Here is a 21873-nt window from a genome sequence, read left to right on the forward strand (position 1 = left end):
AGCAATTGCCTAGTACGCTTATGTTCCCTTCTTTGGGTCAAAATCTTGAAGTATTGAACAACTTATTTTCTTAAAACTGTGAAGTGGCATTTTTACAGAGCAAAAGTAGTCCGTGAGGACAGACCAGTACTTTTCAGTATCATGCTTTTTCCACTAATTCTGTGGTCTAAGATTTAGTAATTCATTGTGATGTGTTACATGCCCTTACATTAATTTCTGCTGCTCTTGGACGTTTGCCTCCCCGTTTCTAAACAATTGTCTTAAAACTAGTCAAGCAGATGCTACAAAATAAAAGAGAATGGCTACCCTCGCAGAAATGAGTGAGACCTCCGAGATGCTGATAGGATGACAAATAAGTGCGTCACAGCTGTTTTATAGAAACACTCTACAACTTATTTTTGATTTATTTGTTTTGTAAATTTGGAGAGATGAAACACAATGTGTTGATGAATCTTAAATTTTTGGAGGTTTAAAAAAAACTGAAATACAAGCAGTGAATTGCAGAAATATTTGGTATGTCTTGTTCAGTCACAACTGGAGAGTTGTGATTCAAGCCTGTCCCTTTAAAAGAAGGGTTTCCTCCAAAGTTGTTTTAAGGTAGAGTCTGAAAAAGGAAGTAATTTGTAAAATGTTGAAGTGTAGTTYACTGCCAAAGCACAGGGAGAATACTCAAATAGTTGCTCTTATTTTGAAAGTGTGTCGACACGTAGAGCTTTGCATGTAGTTGCCATTGGCTGCACAACCCCCTCATTTCTGCAGCTAATGATAGCCAGGACTATTAATAATAAACTCATGCCTTGTCATATTTTACTGCTTAATCATCTTGTTTGGCACTCCCCCATTTGTGTTCTGGGTGGACATAATTCAGGAGTGGAAGCTCACCCGGGCGCTGGTATTACAGCACAGCAATCAAACAGGCCGGGATTATGCAGATAATGAAAGGACTCCGGCGAGCGTGTGTTTACATACGAAAACTTGAGTGAAGCTGGGGACGGTAAGCAGGCGCCGTGCCACGGAGCAGCCTCTGCAGGACCATGGCAGCGCTTCCTACGTCACGACCTGCTTGAAGAGTCGGGGTGGGTAGGCAGAAACGCAGAGCGCTGGCACGTTCGGCATCCTGTCGGCAGGGCTGCTTTAAACTTCCGTCACGAAGAGCTTGTCTCTGTACAAGTCTTTAGTGACGTGGTCTTGCTTTTACGCGCTGTTGCTGCTTTGAAAATGTGGTCTTCCAAGGGCACTGCTAAACTTTTATTGGGAAAAATGTAATTTGTAAGTGAAGAGCTTCCTGGAAATCGTCATAAATTAAAAGGTGAAGAGGGGCTATAGCATGGATTTGAATGAAAATAAAATGGGAAAAAGTCATTTTTTGTGTTTTTCTTAATTTACTTTTAATAAGTGTCATTACAGTTTTAGAATCTAAACTTGAACGCTTTCTTAAATGCTAGCACTGAATGAAGCTTGCGATTCAGCTCGAAGCATTGTTGTCTTTTTCTGGATGATGGTATTTGTTTTGGAGTAGAAAGCAATTGCTTGACTTGATTTTGAGGTTGGTTGTAGTTGAGGGACACTTAGTAACAGGTAAAACGATGCAAGAATAAAAAGTTTCTAAAAATACGAAAGGAGGAAATAAATTTTATTTCCTCAAAGAAGCTCTTCCTTCTCTCTGTTCATAAATGGTGTTTCGTCTTTAAGTAGAATAGGTTCTTCCAAGATATGGATGACTTTTTTGTGAAGTACTTTTCACGCTCTTGTTAATGCGTGAATAGCAAATAATAAAATGGGTGGGGAGGAAGTTGAGTCTAGTGTGACTTAAAAGCATGAATGTTTTGATTTCAACGATTGGCTATTTGAAAAGAATGATTTGCTGTACTGTTTGTAGGAGTGTTGTTTAGTGTTAATCACCATTCAGTTATGAATGTAATTCACTAGGTCGAATGGTGTTCCACTATTAAACATACCTCCTGTAAGCACTCACGGTAAACGGAGGTATGTTCTTTATAGCGATACGTTAATGGAAAGGAACAATGTTAGTCCCGTGGACATTATTATGAAGGTAAGGTTCTTTTAAGTTGAAGAAATCTGAAAAAATAAAATGTAATTTTTTTTAATGATGATTTCTTTCTTAAAAAAATGGATTTCCTGAGATACTGTTTGAGTACTTATGAAATTTCATGCATAATCGAAAGGCAACTTTTTTTGTTATACAGCTTGCTTTCTCTATACTGCTTATAGTTTAGATTTGTCCTGAATTTTGAGTATGATACTTTTTTGTTTTGGTTTCTAAGTGAGATTCTTCTTTAGCAGCAGTAAACTTTTGTTGACAAGTATCATTTAAAAATACTCTCTCAACACATAGTGTAGCAAAGCATTGAATTTTGAAGAAAGTTGATCTTTATTTTTTCTATAGTATACTCTTATTGCTTTCTATTTGCATATATGCARTGGGCTTTGTAATAGAGAGTGGGGATTAAATCAACTTGCCTGATCCTATATTCAGAGTTCTCCTGGCCTTGAGAGTCTGGAGATCTATAGACGTGTAGGATCAGTGTCTTGTGTTGTAACAGGTATTCCTAGGCTTTAGAATTAAGGTCTGTTTTTGTGTTATTCAGGATCAAATATAATTTGATTAAGTTAGCGCKTTTGCCTGTTCCAGGGTTGCTGTATAGGCTCTAAATTTTAGAGGTAGGCCAGTAAAGGCAGATGTGTGTTAATGTCTGTGTTACTCTGGCCAGTTGTTACGTGGTAATACTGAAAGACAAGGGCTGAGCTCAGTGTGTTCAGTGATGTCAAGAGGGACTGTAGTGTAACATTGAAGAAGTTTGAATTTAACTGTTTATGTGGGAGGATTTTGATATCATATGKATATATTTGTATTTTAATTCAAAAGTGAGATGGCAGTGTGTATTTTTTTCACGCATCTTTTTACTTCGATTAAGACCAGTTTTGCACTTGTCATTGAACATGCTAGGACTCAAGTTGGTTTTCCTTCAGTTAGAGGTAGAGGATTATATGCAGAATAAAGGCAGAAYTGACTTTTAAAGACAAGGGAGAATTCCAGTTTTCCGAGTTTTTATGTGAAGGTTATTAATCCAAACACTTTCTTGCCAGTCATATCCCTTTAAATACTTCCATAGGAAAAAAGGAAAAAAAAATATTTCTGTTTAGGTTAAAAATGGACACCAACATTGTTTATTATGTATAATAAAAAACCCCATAATGCATAAAGCTTAATTTTAAAATACCAATCCAGTAGAAATTTTGTACACCATCTATCAACCTGCATAGTCTACCCCTTGGACGTTCAGAAAATGTTAGAAGTTTTAATTTATTATAATTTAAACATTTCTTCAAGTTCTCRGGTTTTGGTATTGGTTTTGACTCATTTTCAAGTAGTTCTAAAATTCCTCTTCCTACAGATTTCAATGATTTTATTAAGCATTTATTTATTTATTTATTTTTAAGGTTAATGGGGAGCTGCTTAAGTAGTTGTAARAAAAGGTAGGATGATCCCTGAAGGGGGGAAATGAAGAGGAAGCTGTTGCTCACATGTAGAATCAGGAAGTAAAGAGGAACTAGAAAGACCTGTTTTAAAAAAAGAGATAGGTTATATCTGTTGCAGCGCAAMGTAGAGGTGTTGGAGCTTGCTCGATACTGGAAACAGTCGAGTACAGAAGAACAGAGCTCTGCTTTAGCTAATTTATTCTGCAAGTGAGGAGGAGGGAAATGCTACTAAAGATAAACTGTTTCCGATACCTGAACTTGCTCTCGTATCTAAACTGCTTTTTCTCAACCATTTTAACTCGGAGGACCTCCTAATGCTTAATAATATGAAAAAAGAAATCAGATATTATGGGGGTCAGGGACTACTGAGTATCCTATTGCTTGGTGAAGAAATGATGATAAATTTGTGAATGAAATTTTGTTTGTGAAATACTTTATTTTACAAAAATAGGTATTTTGGTCTTTTTTTTTTAACCTTACAAATACTTCATTGAAAAATACTGACTTGTAAACTTGTTTACAATCTGAATGGGTTAAATTTTCAAGTTTGTGAACAGTAAATGGCAAGTGGGTTTGGAGGCGGTCCCTGATGCCATATCGGCGTTAGCATTTCTGCGTGGTCTCATCTAGGTGAAGAGTCCTTCTCAAATTGCTCTTTGCAGGTGATCGCAGGAATTGGAGGGAGGGCTCGGAGTAAATGCTTGCACCATGAGTGCCCTAAGGTGGGACTGACGCTACAAGGGAGGATTCTCAGCGGGTTGCCCAGGGCCTAAGAAATTGCTGTTTTCCCCTTCTTCATTTCACAAGCAGCCTTTTTTCATTCCTTCTGCCTTGCTGTTTTCTGTCTTATATTTGAACAGTGGAAAGCTGTCTGCCTGCTGGTGCTTCTGGCAGGACTATGTGGAGGAAGAGGGGACAAACTGGGCGCTGCTCTGCAGCAGCTCGGAGTGAGAAAACTCAGGACAGCTCATCTATCTCCGGTAGGCAGGTCTGGCTGCGTGCAGCAATTGACACTGCCTTGGCAAAAAGAAAAAAAGCCTCCTGGGCAGTAGGGACCTGTGAATCCAAGGCCAGGAGARGTGCCGAGTGGATACATGCCTCATCAGATCAGTGTTGAATCCGGCTCCCTGCATGAGGCCGAGCCCAGGCCGGGGCGCTAGGGCTGGCTGGAGCTGAGCTTCAGCTCAGTCCGTCAGTCCCATGAGGAATGTGAACTGGGAATAACCCTATCTTCCTATTCCATCACAGTTGTGTCCACAGCTAGCAACTCTGCTGCGTTTTCCCTAATACCAGGATCAGCAAGGGCCTTGAGGTTTGGTAGTTGGAGATGGAGGGAGAGCAGGCCCTTGAGGCAAGCCCAAGCCCCTGCGGTTGCGCGGAGCTGTGGGACAAGCCTGTGACAGGCTCTGCTTGCCATCCAGGGTCTTACTGTCCCCCTGCGTGCTCCTCACTCTGTTCGTAGCACGGTATCCTGAGGAAGCCAGAATTCCTTACCATACATTTGAACCTAGGATAAGGAGGGGAGAAAAAAAAAAAAGTTTTGTATAACATAATTTATTTGAGTTTTTCTTTGCCTTATTACTTGTGACCTCAGTCTGGACTGCAGTTGTACACAGCTGTATAGAACTGTTTGTTTAAACAAATAAGTAAATTTTTTCTTCTAATTTTAGAAGGAGAAGTAGGGCTTTGCAGTGGTACAGATTGATGTGGTGGTTTGCTGGGGAAGTGTTGCAGGCTGCTCTAAGACTTGGTCCGTGCTTTTTAGCAGTATCATATTTAAGGCAGATCCTTTTGCTTTTATTTCTAGTGAAAAGAAGTTCCTTTGTCAAAGATGTAGCAAAACAACCCATCATAGAAACATCCAGCATCTTATTTGCAGAATAAAGGATTTCAAATTCTCTTTGGTCCTCTTGTAAAAAGTACAAGACCATCTTACAAGATGATGTGTTCTCCAAAACATCCTTTTTTATTTTTATTTTATTTTTTATTTCTTAAGTGATGGCTTTTAATGATTCACAGCTGAAGGCCCTTCCCTTTGCTCCTGGCAGCTCATACGGTCTTCATGGGGTGGAACAGGATCTTTTATTTATTTATTTATTTATTTATTATGGTCCCAGTGAAGAGTTTTAATCCTACCAGTATTTAACTGAATCCAGGATTACTACTTTGTCAAAAGCTCTGCTTTTTAGTTCGTACAGATGATATTTTGTACTTCTTATAGATGCATTCACGTTGTCAAAAATGCTTGATATGTTTGTCTGTGGTAACTTCAGAGTTTTTAGAAGAGATTCATTATATCTTCTGATCTTCATTAGTAAAAATGATTCACTTTCTCTTTCTGAAATGCTAATTTTCTCATTTATTTTCTATACTTCTGAAATAATGTTTTCTAAATACTCAGCATTTGATTTTACCTTTTTAATGAAGTATTACAATGACTGTAAAGTGAGATGCTTATTTGAATTTAGATCGCTTARTTGTTTAGTTTTCCCTTTGTTTTCCTAATAAAAGCTGGTTGACGAGGCTTGCTTTCTTAAGATCCAATTTTTCTGTTTCTGCTAATGTGGTCATTGAGTACACAGAAACAGAATAGTTGTTAAAGTGTTTTAGAATTTCTTCCCTTTTCRTTGGTAAAATGATGAAGAAGCAAAGAGGGCATCTAGTTGTCCGAAACATTACTTTGTAACTTCTATGGGCTTTGCTAATATTGTAAAGCTGGCTGTCTTAATCATGTATATAAGAAAGAAATCTGTGGAAAAACTTGTTTCAGAATTAGTTGCTTGTATTTCTGATTTCCTGTGAGTTTGTTTCACTTCTAAAAATTTCATTTAACAAGGATTTTCTGTCATTTCTTTTGAGTAGCTCTTTTGTAGGAGCCTATATCGGTTTACCTGTCTGTCTAGATAATACATGCCAAAAATGCCTGGTGAATAAACAGAGAACTGTTTATACTTGATACTTAGTGCTACAGTTGTCTACTCTTTTARGTAGTACTTTCGCACAGGCTTTTAGAACTTCAGCTATGTAAAACTCTAGTGCAGGAAGGTTATTACTTTAAAAAGTAGTGTGTGAAGTTGCTATAGAATATTGAAGTTTGGTTTGAAACTTGGTTCTAAGTTGGAAACTTTGGCTGAAACTTGGTTAACTTCTATAGAACTCCAGGCTTCATATTGTGTGTGAACAAATTCACTGGAAGTTTCCTCRTTTGGATGAAGTGCAACTATGAGGCATACAGATCCCCCAGTGCAGCAGCTCAGAAAGAGTTACTCAACTAGGTTACTTTCCAGTTGTGACTAAGGGGCCAATTAGCAGCATCCGGAATAAGACTGCAGCCTAGGTAAAAATAGATGGTATTTGGAGAAGCTGGTGGCTGTTTGGAGAAGGTCTTCAGCTACAGACCGAGAGAAACAACGCAAAAGAGGCAAGCTTCCAAAAGGAGCATTACAGACATGAGTGTGAGAGACTCTACAAACAGGCAAAAGGTACGAGCAGTCTAAAAATGCCAGGAGTTAATACAAAATCTGACCTTCAAACTGCAGAGTTTCTGGGTTACTGCAGAAGGGACGTCTGAGCTGGGTTCTTCCCTCCTTGCTAACGAGAAGGGTAATGCTGAAACATCCTCTAAAATGGCAAGGAGTGAGTATAAAGCTCACTAGATTCTTGAGTCTTATATTTGGGACTGATACTTCAGTGCTTTTGCCAGAGAAAAGAGTAATGCACACGGAAGTGCTGCTTCAGTAGGTTTGCTGGAAGGTGATGAGTTGACTTCTGCCGGAGTCTCTGAGACCAAATAACTGAGTAGCRTGCCAGCGACAGGGAGGTGAACTTGATGGCGTGAGATTTTATTTTGCAGTTACAATTTTGTCCTGTGACAGCAACAGTTTCCACAGTCCCTTTTTTGTCATTTCTGTAGGATGTTGAAGCTGCTAGGTTGGTATAGTTTAAAACTCTTTTGTTCTTTGCTGACCTACTTTGACTGCACATTGACTATTGGATTGGGAAAGGGCCATCTGTATATGTGCCCACTGATACAGCCTGAATGTAGTGTTAAGAGGATGCAGAATGCTGTCTGTGCCTTCTGTGGATAAGCTTCAGTCCAATGGAGGTAATTACTTAAAATACTAATTTTTAATTGTAAATGGCATGTTCTATTTGTAGTATCAAAATCACTAATACATTATTAAATAATATTTCATAAAAATATTAAAGGCAAGAAAGTCATTAACATCTAGTTAAAAGTGGAGAATATTTTTTTTCCTTTTTTTTAATATGCAGGGGATGTGTGTAAGCTAAGAGTTCTTCTTGCTGCTCTGATAATGAACCTGCTACTTCCCAAAATGTATGGGCAAGCTAGAGAGTGTGTGATATCTGTCTTCATGTGGTCAGATAAAAATCATGTTTGCTAKACTATACATGCTTTTTTGATCAGTGCTCTGTAGCTGCAAAGACACTATAAAATGCCTTTTAAAAAAGTGGTAATTCACCAGCAGTGTGTTTGGATACCCCTTCATAAGTGAGGTTACTTTCAGACTTGTACCTCTAACATGGGTAAGCCTGAAAAATACCCACTTTCCTGCTGAGTTTCTTCTCCATTAATTTTTAGTGGAATATATAACTGCTGAGATTGCTCTTCCTTTTCATGATTAGTAAGCAGTGAGCTTTCTGCCAATTAGTGCAGTGGTGAAATCTCAGTTCCAATAAACTTGTGTAACACTCCGTTGACTTCAGTAAGGACAGAGTGTTAACTGAAGATGACATTTGCAACGACAGTATAGCTAAGGGTGAATACTATTGATAATCTAGTTTCCASCTGATCATCTTCAATATAAAATAACCTAACTAATGAGCAGTTTGGAAGGAGGTAAGCAGTTGAAGAGCAATGTTTAGAACCGTAGACAAAAAAAAATTTATTAATTGTATTTAATGCCCAAGCAACTGCCTCATTAATATCTCATTGATATTTATAACAATCTAAACTAATAAAGTTTTGCAAAGTGACTCTTGATGTGCACCAAAGTTCTGTCTTTGGTTTTATTAGTTGTGTGACATCCTTATCTGTGTAGTTTTCAGTTGTCCTGAACTTGCTTATGGATCTTAACAATTTATTACAAAACGTTTTGTTTGTACTGKGTCAGTTATTTGTTTTTAAAGATACTACACAGTTATAGACTGATGGTCATATTGCAGAGGAGCTAAATAATCTCTAGTGAAATTCACTTCAGATGCCAGGGCCCGGTGATTGTCAGATATATTTGTCTGGGTGATGTTAGCATTTCTGAGGGACAAAAAAGGCAATGATTGACTTGCATGCGTGCAGGTAAATGGTGTTCTGCAGAAAGAAACTTGTTTTGTGYCCCCGTCCCCCCTCCTTCCCCCTGCCCAGTGTTTAGCATTTTCTGGAGAGGTCAGAGGTAAATATATTATGGAAAAGCTTCCATATGCATTATGGTAATGCAAGGCTATGATAAGGGATGTTTTTCAGACAGATGCAGATATTTATAAATGAGGTCTTTGCTCTCTAGAACTTTGTGTTGGGGAGATAAAATATCTAGTCCWTTTAATATTCAGATAGAAAAAATGTTGCTCTTTAAAAGATAGAAAAGTGGTGTAATATTCTAATTCAAATTTCAAACYTTAGCAAAAATACCATACTTAGGTATAACAGAGCAATGAATTCTAAATGTGAATGTTAATTACTGGTAAATGAGTCTCTCATGTACATGRCTTTAAAATGGGTAACTAGAGAGGCGCCATTCTCTGATGGAGAAGATGCATTCAGTTTTTAAAGAGATAGTTGATATTTTTGCATAGAAATATTTAATGATAATGCCAGTAACATAAGTTACCCAGCACAATGCAGGCTGACAGATTATTGGGGAATATTGCATAACAGCAAAGATGATAAATGCTGTGTTTTTCTTTTATTGTGGAATTGCTCCAGATCCTCAGTAACCTAAACGGCATTGCTGTAGCAATGATCAGTGTGGGGATATATTTTTCTGTACCAGTGGATGTGGAGAACTCCACAATAATTGCAATGCAAAATGAAATACTAAAGGAGATTTGKTTTTGGTTTTGTCATTCAGACTGATCTACTAGGCTTTGCAATATGTGAAAGGGCATTCCCTTAATTAACAGCTTGACTAATTTGAATTATTACTATGAGGTATTGAATCACATAGTCTGGGCTTTAGAGCTGACCATATCTGAAGAGTAGCTGGTTGAGCCTGAATACTAGAAAGCCTTATGCAAGGAAAACAGCTTGAAGAGGGAATGGTGTGGCAACCTCCTTTCTTGAAAAGTAGGCTATGTGGTTTGCATGTGGATGCGAAGTCYTCACAGAGCACCTTTGAGTACTGCTTTCTAGCTTTCCTGTTGGCAAGGAGATGCGACCCCCGTGTATAGATCGGGATGTGCCTTCGGGTTTTGCTAGGTTTTGCCGCAACTCCGCTGGGATGYGGCAAGGCTTACGTTGTCAGCGCCTAGGAAATGCGATCGGTAGTCAATGCCATAGCCAGTGTTCCCAAGGAACCGCAGAAGCATCTCCTCCCAGCTCACACCCCGGCTTGTGTTTGCTGTAACACTGGACCTAGCCTGAGATTTCCAATCTCAGAGGAGCTCAGTGGGCTAAACCTATAGTATTTAAAAAACTAAAGGAATAATAAAGTCCCAAAYCAAGAATTTTGCTGTCATGCTGGAACTTGTGCAGGAAGAGGAAACCTGTGTCAGCAAAGGAGCTTTCTGAGGGATCCTTTTGGAGACTGCAGGATGCACTCTCTCAGCTTRCTTCCCAACTTTCCATCATAATATCAAAGTATGGTTATTAAATTTTGCCCTTCTTACAAGAAATGACATCTTGTATTGTGTATGTAGTTCCAAAAATTTCTTATTCCATTACAGACATTTCTCCCTCTGTGGAGGGAATGACAAAGCAAACACATGATGGACAGTCAAATTGCTTAGTGCGTTCCTGGAAAGTATTGAGAGACTATTTTGATAAATTAGCATGAAGAGAATATGTTCTTGACTAAAGATAAATCACTGTGCTACCAAATGAGAAGAGAATAGGCACTATGTATTTCAGGGTTCAATTAAACTGTTCTAAASTGTTCTTTATATAACTTTATATGTGTTTATATTATTTGGGTTAATAAGTGTAAATATTTCTTAATACTGGCCTCAGCTCTTGAACAGTGGGTTTTATATATAAAATAGCTCTCATTTAATTACTTCCATTCATTGGCAAATGAAGTACTCAACTGACTTTTGGAATAAATGAGTGGGTCAGTATAAAGCAGAGTAGCACTCCTAGTGCTTGTTCTGAACCCATTTGGTTGAGAGTTGTGTTTGGGTTTCCAGTGCTATCAGTTCAATTCTTTGCAGGCATCTAAGTGTTTTTGAATAAATTTCATAGGACAACTCTACAGTCCTTTAGTATGAACAAAACGAATATTGCGTATTTTTATTTGGGCTCGCAGCAATTTCAGAACACTTGAGAAGCAAAGTATAATTTTTGCACTCTTACAGGAAGCACATACAGCTATATGATTTTATCATGACTTCATTATGTGCTTAATGTACCAAACAAATTCAAATACAAGTCCTGAATTGCCTTTTGACCGCAGTTGCGGTGAATRCTAACTCTAACATTGCAGTGATATGTTTGTATTCTTATGTTTGATAGTCATTATAGAACAAAACATTCTCATGTCATGTAGTAAAAAGGAGGCATTTTTGTGATCTGATAAGAATCTTACCAAAAAAAGAGGATAATACTCTTAAAGATTCTTCTATCTTAGATCAACAGGCCATAGTGTTTTTTCCATGGAGGTGATTCCTAATAGTCTGGAACTTGCAAACATTTTTCTTTCTTTTTTCTTTTTTTTTCTCCTTTTTCTTTTCTTTTTTCTTTTTTTTTCTTTTTTTTTGCCATCTAAGGACCTGGTGGTCATGAAATGTTCATAATGAATTGCTGACCTTGCCATTTTCTGATAAATTTCTTTGAATTACAACACAAAGAAAATTTACACACTGTGTAGCAAGATAAAGTTATAGTGCAATCCATGATCCTCTATAGAATTACTGGACACAAAGTACAAGGTAAAAATGGTAGGAGAATGGCATTACAGTGTTGAAATAATGAGCTGAGACCTGTATCTGGACTGACATTTGGAATACCAGCACTCTGCTGAAAACTTGGGAATGGATAGAGGAGGACAGTGATCCTAGAGACTAGCTAGACAGTTAAAAATACACATTGGAAAGAAGCCTGAAGAGCTGTTAGTGATTTTAATGGAAAGAAAGACGAAAGGAGTAGGCTGGTGCAGTGGGACAYGAAGTTACTGATTGTGTACCCTTGTTTGACTTTAATAATTGGAGAAATCACTTGAAAGATTAGGTGTCTCTGTCTGCATGGCGTTCCTGGCTCTGGTATTTGTACTGTGTTTTAGGGCAGAGGAGCTGAGCAAGTAGAAAGGAATTTGATTGTTGAGTTCAGCTTATTTTGCTTCTATTCTGCTTGTAGCTTTTGCTTTTCAAACGTACTGAAAAACTTGAGTTTAATTCTGACTAAATATATCTTTTCCTTGTTTTTGTTATTGAATCTATTTGATGTTGGGCATAAAATGACTCCAGTAATTATCAAGCAGTCAATCTGGATAAATAAATGTAAAGTAACATGTGAAGGTGTCCCACAAGACCAACTTTTAGTTATTTGCCTCAGGAAGCTAGGACTGGGAAATGTTATTGGAGGACATAGGAGGGAACAATGTTGTCAGCCAGAAAATATTTGGAAAGAATCATTTTTTAGGCATAAACATGTTTTCTTCTTTTAAAGTGATTCCTAAAGCATCAAAGTATAGTAATATTTCAAAGCAAAGCAAAGATGGCAGGGCAAAATTTGATATTGTAATCTCAGTTGTTAGAAGACCTAGAACAGCAGTCATTTACCAAATAAGCATATTCTAGAGACCAAACCCATGGAGTGACACAAACTAATGTGATACCAGAAGCAATATAGTCACATTAAGGTGGTACTTTGCCGCAGCAACTACAGAACAAACTGCCCCAGTGGAGATGCCYGTGGTTACGCAGCCGGAGCTAACTTGAGTTGAACGAAGGCAGAAGGCCATCTTCTTAGCTACTAATGTTGGAGTGTCAAGAAGCTGAAGGGCAAAGACTTTTTCCTTAGACTCTTGTAGTGGAGAGACTTTTGAGAATTTGGAGAGCTTTGGATTTGTGGGTGTTTTGATTGTGAATCTAAGGACACAGCTCAGGGATCTCCAAAKTTTAAGATGGGCATACCAGATTTTAGCGTTGTCTCCTGGCAAACTATTGGGTATTTTTTACATGCCTAGCTAAATTAACAGGCCTCTGCCTAAGAAGAAGAAAAACCCCTGTCAGTGGATATATGCTGGTGTTTATATAAATTTAGAAAATAAAAATGAGCAGTTTTGGGGTTTCTTAAGAACATTTAAAATAATCCATACCCTATTTTTTTTTCTTGCCATTTGAGAACACCTTGACAAGGAACAGTTACTATGTCTTTTCTAACAGGGGGAGGTTACCCAGAAGGTGTGTGGCAAATGTGTCCTGAGGTTTTCTTCAGTACTTCAGTTCAGTGTCCTCAAGTGACAGGACAGTTACGGGCAGCACCTCTCTGGTGACAGTTCAGCAAACCTGGTGACTTTGACTCATCTGAACGGAGGTTTGCTTGTACTTGGAAAGTACAATTCTGTAATAACCTACTTAATACAGCTAGCATAAACTTTCTGAGCCAGTGTAAAAGAAGCTTGAGTCAGTTCAGAAAAATTGGCCACAATAATTTTCAGTGCTTCAGCAAAGTATTTTTGTCTTATGTGAGGATCTTATGCCACGTATTCCATTTAGGAAATTGAAATAACATTTATGTGTATATTTGCCAGCTTTTTGCCTCTACTTAAAAAAAAAAAGTCCCTAATCATTGTTTTTGAAATATTAGTGAAWAAGGTGGGAAGAGAAAAGAGGTAAGCAAAAAAATCTATGATCAACTTGGGGCTAAAAATAAATTCCATGTYCAGGTAGAAATCATCCTAAATATTGTAACAAGATATATTAAAGATGCCACAGTGTGCCAGAAATCCCCAAATACGTGGTAGCTTGATCAAATCCAACCCCTAGCTCTCCTAACCACTAATTCATTCATTCCTGTTTTCCTTAAACACTTGGAGCTCCTGTTATTTCCTTTTTGAAACATTCCCTTYTTTCGTTGGGTTGCCTTCTCCCCAGACAGTTTCTCCCCTCTGCCTTTTCCAAGTCTGCTTATGCTCTGCATCATTCTGTTTCTCTCTTAAGCTAATGCTTTTTGTTTGCTTTTGCTCTGTCTTCCTTGCCTTCCCACTCTCTTCCTTTCTTCTTACAATATTCACAGCTGCTTTCCATTTCTTCCACCTCTTCTGAATTTTTTTTGGCACACTCATCCACTTGGTTTTCYTTGCTCCCATCGCTTTTTTAAACTGAAATTCCTGTGTCATTTTTTATCCTTTTCCATCCCTTCTCTGCTCTTTCCTTTAGCTTGTGTCATTTTTGACTCGTAGATAGAGCTTTGACTGTCTTAGATTATTTCATTTAGTCCAAACTCTCYTTCTCATTCATTGCAAAACTGAAAAGTAACAACGAGGGAATGAAAAGAGTTGTCAGCTTTCTTAGGTTAGAAGGCATTGCTGCTCCATTATGAAAAGACACAGCTGCTACTGAGTAGTAATTTTTAGTACTAGCTGAGCAGTGTGAGGGACGCTGTACGTTACTAAATATATTGTGACTATATTTTGGCAGGACCTAGAACAGAACTTGGTATACTTGTGTACGGCAGTAATCCCACGTTCCATTTGGTGTCCACAAGTTCTGAGCATCCTCTGTATCGTCCCTGGATTGCTTGTTCTTAGCTGAGGTGTTCAACAGGTTGATGCAACTTTGTTTCGTGGTGGATTCATCTGGTTATGTTAGGGATCGAGAAGAGTGCCCCAGACTCGTAAAACCTGGCATACATTGGGAGTTCTCTGCTCACTGGAAGGTGCCACGTCTACAGTGCTATTTTGCATTAATGCAATCCTTTTGCAGGTTGCACTAGTGTTTCAGTATGGCTCATCAGTAGCTTTGACAAATGAGCATGTGGTTTTGGTCYGTGTCCAGACTGAAAGATGACCACGTCGCAGGTGCTGTTGGCATAGCCAGTGRTGTCATGGGCAGGTGTTGGTCGTAGACTGACCAAAGCACAGCCTAAAGGAGCCTTTTCCTCTCTGTACCTGGCAGCCATGCATCTGGATTGAGGGGTGTTTGTGCATGGAGGAGGCCTAAATTATAGCCCGTGCCATGCCTAATGTGCAAGTTGGCAGGAAGTTCAGTGGGAGTTTCATAAACTTAAAAAATTTAAAAGTATAGTTTTAAAAACACTCTGTATTGAAATTCTTTAGTCTCATTTTGCTTTTATTCTTGGTCTTTTGCTGAAGGAAATAGCAGCCCTTCATCAATGTATTCTATTAAGAGACCGAAGTCTGTGTATGAGTAACGAAAGAATTGGTTTAATATTTTCTGAAAGTGTAACTGTGCTGTGAAAATGTGGCACTGTACATGCCTAACTACATCTGATAGACATGTCTTCTGTTACTTGTAATTTTGTTCCAGGCACACTTGAATCAAATGCAGCATCTACACTGCTTTCACGCTACTTGTCTCAGACTGGCAAAATAATGCTTGKGGAAGAGCTCTGTGAAAAGGGCCAGGAGCTTGGGGGGGTCATGCTTTGTGGTTGGAGGGAAAATTCTGAATTTTGTGATGGATTGTCTGGAGAGACCCTGATTATCAGGAAAAGTGGTGAGGCACATCCTGTGCTATACTGCTAACTATGGATTTTGAAACGTGCTAAGAACATTAATATGCAAGTGCTGTACCTTTTTTTTTTTTTGATGTGTGTGTTCACTCATGAAAGTCAGCGTGAGTTTGCCCCACTGTATTTATTGCTGTGTGAATAATGTCAGTACTTTACATATTTGGAACACAGTGCCTAAATGCTGTGCTGCCTGTATAATTATTAAGCATAAGAAACGAGTTGGTGAAACAGCTTTAAAAAAAAGCACCTAGTATACATGAATGATTACTGACTCCACAATGCATTCATAGTATTGACAGCCAGTCATGAAAATTAAATGAATGTAATCAGGACAGTGATTATATTTCTGAAGAAGTGTGCTTAAGAAAGTGAGGGAAAACATTTRTACTTCTTGGCGTCTTAAGACTAATACTCTGCTGTGAAAAGTGTAGCTTGTTGTGTGATGGAGTATGTGTGACAGGCCTTGAATTAACTAAAGTTTTGAGCTGGATTTGGGTAAACTTYCTCTTGAAGTGAGCATCTCGGAGAGGACCGAAAGGCTTTTTAATTCAAGTTTGCAAATTTTATCTGAATAAAAACTAAAAAGTTAGCTTCTTATAGATGGAAACTTTATAGTGACCTGTGAGGACAGATGTAGAAATAGAGGGATTAATGCACAACTCTGCCTAGTTAGTCTATGCAGGTAGGACCTTGCTTCCATAGCTGATTGTATTTAACTTGGTGGCTTTGCGAGTGACAGCAAAATTAATCCTTTCCCAGTGGTCACCAGAAAATTCTTTCAGACAACTCATTTCTCCAGATGGATTCCACCTGACCAGTTCTCCTTACAGGAACGCAACACGTAACTGAGRACGTGCACAGATTAAATCCTTCATAGCATGTTTCTCTAGACATGTGCCGAGTGAGAGTATTCCAGATTTTGTTCCTTTCTGTACGTCAGTGGTAATTTTTGGCAGAAACAACATTGCAGATGTGTACAAGGCATACAAAATACATGTGAACTGGCAATAGAGAAGAAAGTGGAAAAAAAAAGAAAAAAGACAACTTTCAGATCCTTATACGGTGGAAAATTAGCAAAAAAAATACCTTTTGATGTGCAACCTGAGTCCATTGGATCTGAAGACTGCTGACAAATGAATTCTGTGATGCCAGTGTAGTCACTATTTGGCTATCCAGTGATAATTTTAGTGCTCTGTGTAGTATGTTTGGTCATCAGTGTGCATATTTGCACTTTCGGAGAAGAAAAGGCACAGGGAAAGTGGCCTGTTCTCTCTAAATTGCATTCCGTCTGACCACTGCTAGAGGCAAAATACTGGCTTGATGAACCCTGGATTTAACTCAGCAGAACATTGCTGTTTTTGGGGAGGTTCCCCTTTTTTGTTGTTGTTRTTATTACTTTAGAGCTTTTTAGGCACAAGGAGATTTTGCTTAAGTAGCGATACCATAATCCCAGATCTATAAAATATCTGGAAGGTGATGAAATTGAAGCAGAATTGGGGAATTAATACCTCATTAAGTTAATAGGGAAACAGTAGAGGAAGCAATCTTAGTTGATGCAGAAGTGAGTAATACGGAGTTTTGTGATATCTGGAAATTACAGACAAGTTCCTAAAACTAATGCAAGTAAAAAAAAGAGAAACGATCTGTGTCCTCCCGTTTGGACACACTATTTTGATTTTAGTACATGTTTATATTTTTCGTGTTTAACCAAGTGCTGCCTGTTTTTGCTAAAATGCAAGATGATGCTAGTTTTTTATGCGGAACTTTGTCTTCCAGCTAATTAATAACAGTAATTTATGTACTAGAAACAATAGTTACTCTAACAGCATTTTGGTAACAAATTTGTTATTAATAAACATTCTGAAAGCATGCATTTGGGTGAAGGGTACAATGGGTGGGCATATCATGTTTTCACTTAACATTTTATTTGTAGTCTGCAACATATTGTGCTTTATTCTTATTCTAGGCCCTTTTCTCTCTTATGTCTACAGTCGCATGACTTTTTCTTGCAGCTGCAGTGCTGGCTTAAGCAGCTGAATCCCTCTGCAATCTTCACKCCTTGGCATTATACCCTTCACTGCAAACCTCCAGGATGAAGTGGATCAGGGAACTGATCCCAGGGTTCAGTGCCTCCCCCTCCTCCATTTTTCAGTACCATTCAGAGAAGTATGTTTGGAAGCACACCTCGGTTMTCTAGATGTCATTCTGCTAGTCTGATGCAGTTTTGCTTTTCCACCTGATCCATAATCAGTTACTTTTAAATTACTTCCCCTTTTAAATTAAAGTCTAAAGTATATAGCTTGTAAGTTCATATAAAGGTTAAAGCTTAAGCAGTATAAAGTTTGTATAGTGTGAGCATGAGTATTTTCTACATATGTTCGTAATCAGAATGTTGTAGTACGCTCTCAGATTTTGATTTCTTCAGTTGACCGAGGCTGCAGAAAGCAGAGGTTGCAGAGATGATTGAGGAGAAGGGATGGACTGGTTGGATTAGGATTATTTTGGAAAAAAGGTATTAAGAGAGAAAACGAAATGCTTTGACAATTTTAGAATTAGTATTTTGGCAGTTGTAGTGACAATTGTTGATCTATATGCTTAAAAATTATAATTTATCTTGATTTTTTTTTCTGATCACTTTTTAAACTTGATTTTGTTAATGTCTGTGATATTTGCTTTCACTGAGCTCTCCTTTGTATATTCTGAGCATATCAAAAACTTTGTACTGTATTTTAAATGGGCAGAGGGAAAACTGAGAAGCTTTTTAGCCTGAAGATTCCCACAGTCATCCAGACAGAAGACTACCTCTCTTTTAAATTTAGTTTTTAATAATGTGTTCTCTCATGTGCTTTGGACATAATCCACATGCCACTTAGTTATGCCATTTAGATTTTATTTGTATAGATTATTAAAGTATTCTCAATATTTACTTTACACAGATTTATTATAGCAGTTGCACAACTTTCTCTTCTTTTAAATGAGAGCAAATACAATGGTAATATTGAGGATTACTAAATTTTGGGGCCTAAATGTTTGGCTGCTTGTTAATACAAGAGTAAAATGCTGCAGAATTCATTGAAAGCTCTGAGCATCCATCTGCCAAGAACACAGTTGTTTGTTGTTTTTCATCAGCTAATTGTGAACATCTGTAATGAATTGGGCACCACTTGTATTGTTGGGTTTCTACATCTGTGAAAGAGGGGTTAGAGAAATAAGGAAAATGCCAGACCTGCCCCCACCAATTACTTGGTCTTTGTGGGAAGACTGGGAATGTGGAAAATTGATTTTATTCATTTCTGCTACCCTCTTTCCATGCTGTGCATATCCTGCCCCTGCCTCCCCTGCAAAAGTTTATCCTTGGAGACTTTTCCTGTTGACAAGCAGGAAAAAAATGATGCTTTAGGTGTTACCCATTCCCAAGACACCTCCTGCTTCCCAAGAACAATTAAAAATATTATTATATGGAACTTCTTGCAAAAATAGCAATTTGCTTCATAAAGAAAAGCAGATATGACGAGAACAATATTTTGTTGTTGTTTGTTCATTTAGTGCTTGTAGCTTGCTGATGTGGTTAGACTGGCATGAAATTCATATCGTGCTSATATAGTAGCTTCTCCTGAGAAGAATTTAATTATATTTTTTTCTTTCACTCTATACACGCTTAGCTTTCTAACAGAGAGAAGCCTTAGGGTTTTGTGAGTTATTTTAATGCTTTAATTATTTTGTATTTAATGATGCAATCTTAAAATGAGCATAAACTTGAGCTATTTTATTCTGTTGTAACTTGCTTTGAATTGAATCTCAGTGGATTTCCATTTGATTTTTGCTTGCATTTTTCTTTGACAAAGCTTTGTGTAGTACATTCTTGGATGTACTTACCTTAGCAGCCAAAGCAAAAGTATGCAAGCTAGAGAAGACTGCAAACAAAAAATCGTGCATACGTAACATCATAGATTTTATTGATACTATTTACATGTTGTAAAGTTATATGGTGGATTACAGATAGTGTGAGAAAGAGTGCAGGTTATAATTAAATGTAATACTCTTCTTGAAAAGTAAGCAATTGCACTTGTAGATCTTTTCCAGTTTGTATTTACAGTATGTCTTTTGGAGGAAATTGTTAATTATTAATTCTGTAAAAGAGCCAGCTTCAGGCTTTTTTTTTTCTTAATTTTTATTTATTATTATTATTATTTTGCATTTGAGGGAAGATAGTGAAGAAACAGGGAACATGACCACTTGACCCTTCATAAATGCTTTGCTTTTTCAGGCCTGTGATCTCCTGTAAGGCTTCAGACTGGTTCTTGTCTTAGACAGGACACTCTCGGAAGCGGCCTTTTTTTGCACTGAGTGAGGGTTAATGACTTTCTCTTACCCCTGGACTTGCAAAATGTCTTTAGGATAACTGGGCTTTGTTACCTGCTGTTTTCCCAAAGGGAATTTGTCTCCTTTGGAGCTCTGCAGGACCACGTTCCTGGCATCTTCTGTGCCATAGATGAATAAAGCCTCTGGGAATGTGGGATGGACAATTAAAAGGATGATATGAAGTGTGGTGTCATCGCCATATATTTTTTTTTGGACACAGCTGTTACAAAGCTTAGCCTAATGAATATGAAATTAGGGCACGCTGCCTCTACTGTCCATTAAACTTAGCCAAGATCATGTTTGTTCTGTGTTGGAAACAGTTTGATAACCTATTGAATCCTGTAACTGCTGCAGTGCTGTAAGCAAAGAAGGTTAAATAGACTGTTGTGCTYTACCATGTCAGATCAAAAAGCACATAGAATATTTATTTGTACTGCAATCCRTATTTATTCATTTCAGTGATTAAGCAATGCAGAGAGTGGATGTGAAGTGTCTCGGGGTCCTCACATCTCTATCAGTAATTTTTAAAATCACATTTTTAATATGATGACCTTGTAATATTTTACAGATCTTTCGAACTTGAAATTAGTAACTGTTTTGTATGTGATTTTAATTAAAACAGGTTGAGTCCTTTGTCCATAAAACTGCTGAAAATTGAGCAGCTTCTTTGTTTACCAAGTATTCCCTAACTTGACAAACTCAGTATCTGAAAGATAAGAACAAACCTATCTCTGACTGGCCTTTATGCTAGCATGTAAAAGTCTTGAGAAATACAAACTTCAAAATATTATTTATTTATTTATTTATTTATTTACAAAATACGAAAATTTTCTAGTTGAAATGAAAACACAAATTTTCACTTGTGTGTTGCATTATTGCTTCGAAGATCCTTTGCTGGGTTTTTGTGTTGGCAGAGCTGTTGTGCCTTAAAGAAATAATACAGATAGAATCAGTTTGAGAACATATTTCAAAATAAAAATGTGTATTTACTTTCTACAGCTTTTTTGTTAGCATCAGCCTCTTGTGTACATGAGCGTTAGATAAACTAAGCTTTCTGTGCTTTTTTTGAAACACTTGGTAGACTAGCAAACGAGTAAGAAAAAAATTATCATTCCATTTATTATTTTCAGTCTCTTATCTGCTAAGAATTTAGAAAACAGAGCAAAAAAAGCAAGCAATACCTTCTGGTTATGATGTTGGCCAAGCACRTACTGTTTTGTGAGAGAATTTTGCTATTAATACGTATTACATTTATGTAATATAGCAGGAAGTCCTTATTGTCTCGTGGTAAAATAACAGTTGATTCTACTATAGAAACTCTCAACATGGGGATAAGGGTTGAGACTGAAAATTTGTTTGCAGGACTATATTTTAAATGTATGTATTCATATAGCATTGTAAGTAATGCAATATTTTTGGAAATACAAATCAATACAGCTTGATATGTCTGACAGGTCTTTCTTCCTTCTCTAGGGTATAAGCTAACAACAGCTATTATCCTGAGTGGAAGCTGATGAGTGTCAGCTTGCAGTGAAATTAGTGGTGTTTTGTAGAATTAAGTCTTAAATATGGTTGTATTTATATTCTTCACTTAAGCTTCGCCTTTTTTGGTGAACCTTATTTTCTTAAGACCAAATATATAAATTACTGCTATGACATGATAATCAAAATCTCATACAGTAAATAGCAATATGGTTCTTATACAGGGGTTCGTTTGTTGCTCTGAGTTGTTTTACGAAAATTGTATGAATGCTGATTTCCTTTGAAACTGATCTTCAAAAAGAATTCCTGTTTTATATAATAAAAGAGATGCCAGACTCACAAAGATTTCTTTCTTGTTCCATAGACGTTCCATCTTCAGAGCAGCCTGAACTGTTCCTAAAGAAACTTCAACAGTGCTGTGTCATTTTTGACTTCATGGACACGCTTTCAGACCTTAAAATGAAAGAATACAAGCGCTCCACTCTTAATGAACTGGTGGACTACATTACAATAAGCAGAGGCTGTTTGACAGAGCAGACTTACCCTGAAGTAGTTAGAATGGTGAGTTTCTTCTTTCTCATGGTCTCTTTAAATCCACTTGCAATTCCAATTATGCGTTGTGAGCCAAATTGAAAGCTGGAGTAGGTGGATTAAATGAGGCC

General features: G+C 37.5%; 1 protein-coding gene across 2 annotated transcripts in view; it reads left to right on the forward strand.

The window, feature by feature from the left end:
• PPP2R5E (protein phosphatase 2 regulatory subunit B'epsilon) overlaps positions 1–21873 on the forward strand; it is a 69863-nt gene that overhangs the window by 18360 nt on the left and 29630 nt on the right. For both annotated transcript variants that reach the window (XM_085315036.1, XM_085315035.1), the window contains exon 2: positions 21576–21772. In XM_085315036.1, coding sequence (XP_085171162.1) covers positions 21576–21772 — 197 coding nt within the window. The remainder of the gene's footprint in view (positions 1–21575; positions 21773–21873) is intronic.

Source organism: Rhea americana, unplaced genomic scaffold (genome assembly GCF_003343005.1).
Source record: "Rhea americana isolate MKP2758 unplaced genomic scaffold, rheAme1 scaffold_42, whole genome shotgun sequence".
In the NCBI taxonomy this organism is placed as follows: Eukaryota; Metazoa; Chordata; class Aves; order Rheiformes; family Rheidae; genus Rhea; species Rhea americana.